Source organism: Hibiscus syriacus, unplaced genomic scaffold (assembly GCF_006381635.1).
Source record: "Hibiscus syriacus cultivar Baekdansim isolate YM2019G1 unplaced genomic scaffold, ASM638163v2 tig00110301_pilon, whole genome shotgun sequence".
Classification (NCBI taxonomy): domain Eukaryota; kingdom Viridiplantae; phylum Streptophyta; class Magnoliopsida; order Malvales; family Malvaceae; genus Hibiscus; species Hibiscus syriacus.
Window position 1 is genome coordinate 15,607 of NW_024062670.1, and position 9,464 is coordinate 25,070.

Consider the following 9,464-nt stretch of genomic DNA (forward strand, 5'->3'; position numbering starts at 1 on the left):
TCCCGAAGGTTACTTGCTAGGCCCATACAATGAATAAATTCATACGAAGGCGTCGCTTTCACCCCCACTTAAAAACAGGTTTGGAGCTCGGGTTTAGAGCCTTAAGTGAAAAACAAGCTTTGAAGGCTGAAATCATTAGAACACTATTAGTACAACTATTTACTTGAAAATATAATCAAAAGTAAGCAATAAGGATCGAAATGTTACCTTAAAATTTAAACTTACCCTTTTCGTTAAAAAGACAACTGGAAATTACCTTAGCCTGACTCACTTACCTGTGTCCCAGCGGAGTCGCCAAGCTGTCGAAATCGTCTTTCAGTTGGGCCTGAGATTGGGCTTCGACTTAAGAAAATGGGTTAGGAGTTGCCACCGATCATTTATCTAAAAATAAATGGGTTGATCGGATACTTTATTTCTTACATGATATGCGTCTTCCCAGTGATATGTCGGATTCGGGAGTCGGTTACAGTCAAGGAAGGGTTAGCACCCTTGAATTGCCCTTTCGGTACTACGTAATTTTCAGTTGTCTTTAATTAAGAAAATCATAATTTTAAATTAAAAGGTAAAAGTTGATCCGAATTACTTACCTCTGATTGGCTGAACGATAATCCTTAAAAAGACTTAAATGTCAAATTTGGAATGAGAAGTCGAATTGGGTTGAGATATAAAATTCTAATAAACAAAAAAAAAAGATGAAAATGATGATAAAATAAATAGCATAAGGAAAACGAATACAATGACAAAATAAATAAACAGAAAATAAAATAAAAAATAGGGAAAATACAAAAACATAAAGAAAAAAACAAAAATAAAACAATAGTAAAAACAAAGACAAAATGGAAATGAAACGTGCACAAAAGTAAAAGATAATAATATATATAAAAATATAAAGAATATATACATACATATATAATAAGTTATCATAATTAATATAATAGGTAAAAACGATAGGAAAAATAATAGAAATATAAAATATTATGTAAAAATAAATAAATAAATATAAACATTTATAATATAAAGTAATAAAAAATAAAATCAGAAAATAACAATTAATATATATAATAATAGACGTATAAATGAAATGTTTATAGCATGCATATATATATAATGACAAAGTATAATAGAAAAAAAATCAAACAAAGATAATCATAATATACGTATAATAATAATAAATTTATAAATAAAATATTAAAAATACATATATATGTAAACTAATATATATATATAGCATAAAAATATTTACATAATAAATGAAGGACTAATATGAAAGAAAAGTCGAAATTGGGGCCAAATTCGGAAGCAATCGGGGAAATTAAAATTGATTTGGGGCTAAAATTAAAGGGTTTAAAAAACGGGGGACTAAACAACGATTACCCAACTTTGTTTTAAAAACACGCGGGTCCAGTTGCGGGTATGGATCGGGTCAGGCGGTCTGATGGGCCAATTATTTAAACCAAAATTTTTTCTAAAAAACTCATTTTCTCTGTTCTCTCGCCAAAAAGCCTCCTATTCATATTATGCTCTCAACTGTTCTTCACAATGAAGAACGAGAGCCTTGGTTTCCAGATTTCGGGGGTGGCGCCACCTCGCCGGCCGGCAAATCTTTAAAAAAAATTGATTTTTCTGAAAGCCCATAACACTCTCATCACGAAAAACGCCATAGATTTTTAAAATAAGCTTCGTAGGGGCGTAGATCTAAAAAGAAAATTTCAACTACCCCCTATTCCGGTCATCGACTTTTAGCGTTTTACATCCAAGAGATAATATGCACACCGAAATAATGAAAGGTGAGCCTTTTTACCTTATGCTTCTTCTCTAATAATCGCAGAAAATGCTTCAAATATCACTGCTCGTATTTTGTGGACATTTTGTGATTGCTGAATGCACTGCTCAAAGATTTGTGTAAAATAATTGCAAAAGTTTGCTTGTATTTCGTATGAAATCCTCTGTTACAAACGTTGAAAATTACATCATTTTATAGCCTTGGATTCGGCTATTTTTAGAGCTATTTGAGTCCTAATAGGACTCTAATATTTGCTTGTTGATTGTGCGAGATCTTTGCGCCGGAAGGTTCGACGTTGGGGCATGTAGCCGTGGGAATCGGAGGCGCGGGTGAAGGCTTGCGGCGCTGGGATGATGCTGAAGCAACTAGGGTTTCCAAACAAACCCTATATATCATTTGCTGTGGACCATTGGATCTCATCTAGATCCAACAATCACTGTTGCTGGCGGCTAGAAGCAAGAGTGGGGCGAGCTAGAGTTTCTTGTTGGGCTAATTCTTCTTGGCCACGTGTATTTCATTTGTGTTTGGGCTTGATTTGTTGGCCTGTAATGTGTAATAAAATAATTAATATAGTATATAATATGTTTAATACATTATATATTATAAAGGTGCATTACATGGGACGCAAATATTGTGTCTACAGAACCAAAATTTTCTCAAATATAAAAAGAAAATTAAAAACTTTGAAAATCTAATTTCAATCCTTATATTTGCGCCAACCATCGCAATTGTCTTCGATCAAACCGTCACTGGACGAACAACCACCTAATGAACCCCACCCGATGATTTAAATCATTTATGGCGAAAGGAAAAATCACGACACCAACGTGATACGATGATCCTGGCCATAAAAACGATGACAAAACGACAACGACCGATAAGAAAGATGGCAAAGGCATACCGGTGGCGATGGCAATGACTGTGACAAGTAAGGGAGATAACAAGACCAGGATTATAAACTTTTAAAGATTAGAGTTTTTTTAATATAATAATATTTTTAATTTTTTAAATATAATTTTTAAATTTAATATAAAATATAATATTCGTCGCTTAACATATTTTTTTTAACGTGTATCATAATCTAAACACTTCAAGTAATAACTTCATATAGTTATATAACTATGTTAATCGAAAAATGTTTAAACAACTAAACGAGACTCTCTCTCTATTTTACCAAAAAACTTGCCTAAGATGTTACCTCCATATTAGTTCCCCAAGGTCATTCATGTCATTAAACACAAGCAAAATCTCGGGGAACCAAACATAGTGCATAGAAACAGAGACCAAGAACGAGTTCAATTCTTCTAAACCACCATGCGAGTGATCTCTCTCTTCCTCCCTCCCCCTCCCTCTGTTTTTGTTAAGGCTCCAGTTTAACCAACTCTAATATTTTTTTCAATGATTTGGTTATTTATTTGTTATGATAAGCAACAAAATTTGTTCAATAACTTCTGGGTGCGAAAACGAAGTATGAACCAACCAAAATCCATCTATCTTTTAATCAGTAAATCTTAGTTTCCAATTCATTATCAATACCAGAAACCCAGAACGCCATCTCAACTGCTTTGGTTTTCGACCTTTCTCCGCTAAAATCTCTTATGTTTATCGTTGTTTTTATCATTTAAAACGAGATGGTGGCTTCAGAATTGCAAAAACCCACCAAGAAAAACAGAGGATTCTATGTTAAGATGAGGATACTACACAAAGGCAGACAACCTGAAAAAAACCTCTTTTTCAAATATTACCAATGGCTTCTTTGGTTTTCTTTTACCCTCTATCTTCTCACCTCTTTCTTTGTTACTAACAAGCCAATACCTTTGTCAAAAACCCCCGTCTTTGGTTCCAAATTCTCCTTAGCTTCTCATGTCCTGTTTGAACCTGTCAACAAAACCAGTCAACAATCCAAACTCAAAAACCCAGGTTTTCATCCCTTTCTATTTCACCATGCTTTTAAATTTATTTTTTCTTTTGAAAATCAATGTTATTAATGGTTTATTTTTTTTTTCTCTGGCAGCGACTTTCAAAGACTTGAAGATATATATCTACGGGTTATCACCAGAATACAATGAAAACTGGGTTTCCAACAAGAGATGCAGCAACCACTTGTTTGCCTCGGAGGTGGCCATTCATAGAGCCTTGTTGAACGCCTACGACTTTAGAACATTCGACCCTAATGAAGCTGATTTCTTTTTCGTCCCTGTTTATGTCTCCTGCAACTTCAGTACCGTTAATGGCTTCCCTGACATTGGCAACGCTCCATCTCTTTTATTCTCGGCTATCCAACTTATCTCCACAAACTATCCTTTCTGGAATCGCTCCCGAGGTTCCGACCACGTCTTTGTTGCTTCCCATGATTATGGAGCCTGCTTCCATGCCATGGTAAGCAAAATTAGTTTCTCAAAATAAGTCTTTAGTAGTATCGTTAAATTTTGATTTCTTTTTGTAGGAGGAGAGAGCTATTGATAGTGGGATTCCAGAGTTTTTGAAAAACTCGATAATATTGCAAACATTCGGGGTTAATTATAAGCACCCTTGTCAGGAGGTTGAACATATTCTTATACCGCCTTATATCACGCCGGAAAGTGTAAGGAAGACGCTGGAAAAGGCACCGTTGACCGGCAATCGAGACATCATGGTTTTTTTCAGGGGTAAAATGGAAGTCCACCCTAAAAACTTTAGCGGAAAATTTTATAGCAAGTAAGTTCCAAGATCAAAGTTCCATTGCATGTTAAAATTGCGTGTTTATTTATGTTATTTTCTTTTGCTTTTAGGAGGGTGAGGACGGAAATATGGCGAAGGTATAAAGGAGATAAGAGGTTTTACTTGCAAAGGCACAGATTTACCGGTTACCAGTCAGAAATTGTACGGTCAGTCTTTTGTTTGTGTCCACTTGGATGGGCCCCCTGGAGTCCAAGGCTTGTTGAGTCTGTGGCTTTGGGCTGCGTCCCGGTGATAATAGCGGACGGTATCAGGTTGCCGTTTCCCTCCGCCGTGAAGTGGGCTGAGATTTCCCTCACGGTGGGGGAAAGGGACGTGGGGAAGCTGGGGAAGATCCTAGAACACGTCGCGGCGACTAATTTGTCTGCCATCCAGAGGAACTTATGGGACCCGGCAATCAAGCATACCCTACTGTTCAATGATCTCATGGAAGAAGGGGATGCCACGTGGCAGATTTTAGTTTCACTTTATAAAAAGCTAGACAGATCGTACAGAAAGTCAAGGGTTTCGAGCCAGTAGGAAGAAAACCCGTCGGATGAGTGGCCTGCTATGGAGGTAAATATGGCAACGTGGATGTGGTGTTTATAATGGTGGACAGCTGGGTGTGGCGGTGGCTTGGATCGCCGGTGTGGGTGGAATTTATTTTAGAGGGTGGGTCTCCGGACCCACATGAAAAGAATCAAAATATTTTTTTGATCTTTTTTGAGATTTCTCTGCCGTAACTGAAATAGCTAATACAAGATGCATGGACAATATAAATGTAAATGAAGAGAAACAAAAACATTTTGGCAAATGACACACACACACAAATGGAACAGGTTTAGGACAAGACAACCTGTATTAGCGTTCACTTAATATTTTGTACATATTTTTTCTTTCTTTCTTTCAAGTTTTGTGGAATTTCTTAAAAAAATTGTTATTTATTTTGTTATTATTTAAATAATAAAATCGGTAAAAAAATTATTTAAAATATTATTATTTTTATCTAAAGCATCAATATTTTTAACATTTTTGATAAAATATCCAACAATAATAAAATCGATAGAAAAAATAAGAAAACTTGTGACGTTTTACTAGTTTTGTTAATAAAATCAGTAAAATGCTTAATAATAACAAAATCAGTAAAAATCGTCCGATAATAAAAAAATCAGTAGAAATAATAATGTTTTCGATAATTTTTTACTTATTTTATTATTTAAATAATAATAAAATCAATAGCATCTTTTGTAGCTCTATATTAAGATTATCTCATGTGATCATTTCGCCGTTTTTGTGATGCTGAAATCCCGTAAAGATTACAAACGAAAAAAAGGGTAAACTATATGTATAACCACCTAATTAATGTTTATTTTTATTTTGACCATAATTTTTAAATTTCTGTCCATCAATCCACTTAACTTTTTAAGTATGTCAATCGAGTCACTTGTTTTTAACATTTCAATAAGGAGTGATGTGGCAGTTTAAAAATTAGTATAATTACATATTTAGTCTTTAATATTAATATATTACGTCAATTTAGTCGTATTTTTAATTTAATTAAATAAATTTAATCCCCAATTAAATGGGGCACATGTAATGAAGAATATTTTCTTATTTATTTATTTTCTAATATTTAAAAATAAAATATAATTTTTTTAAATATTCTTAATTTTTATTAAAATAATTAAATATTATTGCCACGGAATATAAATTTATTAAATGGTTTGATTGATAAAATTTTAAAAATAATGATCAAAATAAAAAGTAACAATAGTTAGATGGTCATACATATAGTTTACACGAAAAAAAAAGAGAGTATGTGTCAACACACATTTTTCGTCCTACTAGGATTCAAACTCCTAAAAATATGATAGAATTTTAGGATTCAAACTCCTAAAAATAGGATAAAATTTTGCTAGGATTCAAACTCCTAAAAATAGGATAGAGTTATACTATTATTTAAATTCCTAAAGATAGGATCCACAAGCACTATAAATAGCCATTGTAACTCACCATTGTAAGACACGATTTTTACACACAAAACACAGAGGAAAGCACGGAAAATACAAAGGCAAAGTTGTTGTAAACGATTCGAAAAGAAAATAAAAGGTAGCATCTTTTTTTACATTGGTTCGTTCATTTCTCGCATGTGCACGTTATTTTTCTTGAGATTTGGTTCGAATAACCCAAAACGTGGGTTGCGCCGATGACTAAAAAGGGGTGGGATTTCGAAGTTTCGAACCTAGATCCACCCCCGAGGCGTGTTCATTTTTTAAAATATTTAATTCTCCCCCCTAAATCATTTTTTTCCTACTTTATTATTCTTGTATGTATATATGTTTCCTATTAATTTTATTCTATATGTATATATGTTTTTTTTATTAGTGTTATTATATATATATATTTATATATTTCCTATTTTGCATGTATATATATGTATATTACTTTTGATTTTCTTTTTTTTTATTATTATTTTACTTATATATATATGCTTTTACTTTTTTATATATTTTACTCATTTATTTATCTATTTTTATATTTATCCTATATTTTATGTTTTTATATTCTTTTACTTGTTTTATTTATTTATTTGCATTATCATTTTATTTTTATTTAGTTGTTTGCTATGCATATATTAGTGTTATTGTTTTTTTATTTTATATATTCTATTCATTTTATATTTACTTTATTTCTTTCTTAATCTCCTTATTTTATTTGTTTTACTTTATTTATCATTTATTCATCTCTTCTAACCCATATTTTGACTTTTAAAGGGTATATTTGTAAATCCGTCAAAGGTAAGTAATTTTGGATCATTATTTTATCTTTTAATTTAACTTGTTATTTTTCTTAATTAAGACAACTGGAAATTACGTAGTACCGAAAGGGCGGTTCAAGGGTGCTAATCCTTCCTTGACCGTAACCGACTCCCGAGCCCAACATATTTCTGCTAAAACGCAGATCAGGTAAGAAATAGGGTATCCGATCAACCCATTTATCTTTAAATAAATGATCGGTGGCGACTCCAATCCACATTTTTCAAGTCGAATCCCAATTTCGGGGCCCAACCGAAAGACGGTTGCGACAGCTTGGCGACTCTGCTGGGGAAGCATGTAAGCGAGTCAGGCTAAGGTAATTTCCAGTTGTCTTTTTAACGAAAAGGGTAAGTTTGAATTTTAAGGCAACATTTCGATCCTTATTACTTACTTTTGGTTATATTTTTTTTCGAGTAAATAGTTGGACTGACCGTTTTCTAATGATTTCAGCTTTCCAAACTTTTTTCATCCAAAGGCTCTATACCCGAGCTCCGAACCCTTTTAAGTGGGGGTGAAAGCGACGCCTTCGTGTGAATTTATTCACCGTGTGGGCCTAGCAAGTAGCCTTCGGGATACATATACCTTATGCCTTCGTGTGAATTTATTCTCCGTGTGGGCATAAGGGAATGTTTCCTCTCGAGTTTAACTTAGTCCATACAAGCCTGTGATGGGTTTAGGACTAAGGGTCTGGTAAGCCCAAGGGGGCACCAACAAGGAGAACTCGGGTACCGTTTTTTAGAACCTAAACCGGGAGATGATGGAGAATTAGAGCCCACCCCAAAACCTCATTTCAAACCCTAGGATGCCGGAATTATTTCCTGCTTTACTTTCTGTTCAAAGCATGCGAACTAGACAAATATGCGGTTAGGATTTGTGTGAAATTAGCATGCGGGATAGAGATCATGTCCGGGTAGGAATTAAAGCATGCGGGGTAGATATCATGTGGGGGTAGGATTTTTCGTTTTTATTATTGTTTTGATTTATCTCACTAACTCTTTTTTACTTTTGTTCTCTTTTATTTTGTTTTCATTATTTGCATCATTTAAAAAAGGTGTTGATCCACCAAAAAACTTGTTTGTTAAAACATGAATAATCTGCATTAATGGACAAAGGGGTTGTAATACAAGAGATAAGAACGCAGGGGTCCGGCTATGGTCCGAAAAGGTCTCAGAAAGAAAATGAGGACAATTTGCAAGACAACTATGTGTCACATTCATGGTGCCCACAATCAAGTACATCAAAAGTTAACTTTTCAAAAATGGGTTGACAAAGGTGGCAGGGGCAAGACGAGAAAAAGGTTACTGACCTCGAGAGTCCATTCAAAGACAACAAGAACAAGATGGCAAGTCACTGTCGATAAATTCAAGAAACAAGCAAATGAACTTCGAACAATCCTTTTGATGAAGGATTTCAATGGAATTTCCGATTCAGCAAAGGATGAAAGCCAGAGATGAAGTCATTCGACACTTTTTGGGAACCAATACAAAAAAACTCAACATTTTCACGGTTCATCCAGAGAGGTCGGAGCGGTTCGACAGGTTATTCAACCGGTGAAAGACGAAGGCAAATGACTAGTCAACCGGTTCCGGGCCTAGAGGATTTAGTCCGGATGTACCTTTAAATATGTTTATTGTCTCTTAAAAGATAAAACACTTTTGTCCCAATAAAGGTTATTTACGATAACATACATGTTTTTGGATCAATGCCTCGAACATTTAATGCATTTTTGCATTTTGCATATACATTTCATTTTTTAAGTATTTTCATAAACATGAAATCTCTTCATGGAGAATTCGATGAAGTGGTTTTAACCACATGACACCACATGGAAGCAAGATTGTAACATCATAAAAAAACTATCACAACGAATGAGCCCAATCAGCTGGTTGTACGACTAAACCTGCCAAGATGATCTGAGAAAAAAGTCCACATATCCTAAGGGCTACAATGTTGAAGCTATTTGTAGTTGCCACATAGGATGCTCCAAACATTCCTCTGAGAACTATAAGGCGCTGAAGCGCAAGATCCAAAACCTGATGGATTCAGGGGCATTGACAGCCGAAGAAGGGGGCATAGCGTATACTATTTGCACTTAGAGGATTGTTTTGTTTGAACACGTCACTGATATTTCATGTTTGCTTAATCTTTTAAACGATTGAATTTATGCT

The 9,464-nt window shown here is 34.2% G+C and overlaps 1 protein-coding gene across 1 annotated transcript; it reads left to right on the forward strand.

The window, feature by feature from the left end:
- The first annotated feature begins 3,379 nt into the window (after window positions 1-3,379).
- On the forward strand, window positions 3,380-5,266 carry LOC120116664 (probable glucuronoxylan glucuronosyltransferase IRX7). The gene is made up of 4 exons (XM_039137085.1): window positions 3,380-3,703; window positions 3,798-4,162; window positions 4,230-4,480; window positions 4,555-5,266. The coding sequence occupies exons 1-4, from the start codon at window positions 3,415-3,417 to the stop codon at window positions 5,018-5,020; spliced, it is 1,371 nt and encodes a 456-aa protein (XP_038993016.1). The 5' UTR covers window positions 3,380-3,414; the 3' UTR covers window positions 5,021-5,266.
- The last annotated feature ends 4,198 nt before the right edge of the window (window positions 5,267-9,464 follow it).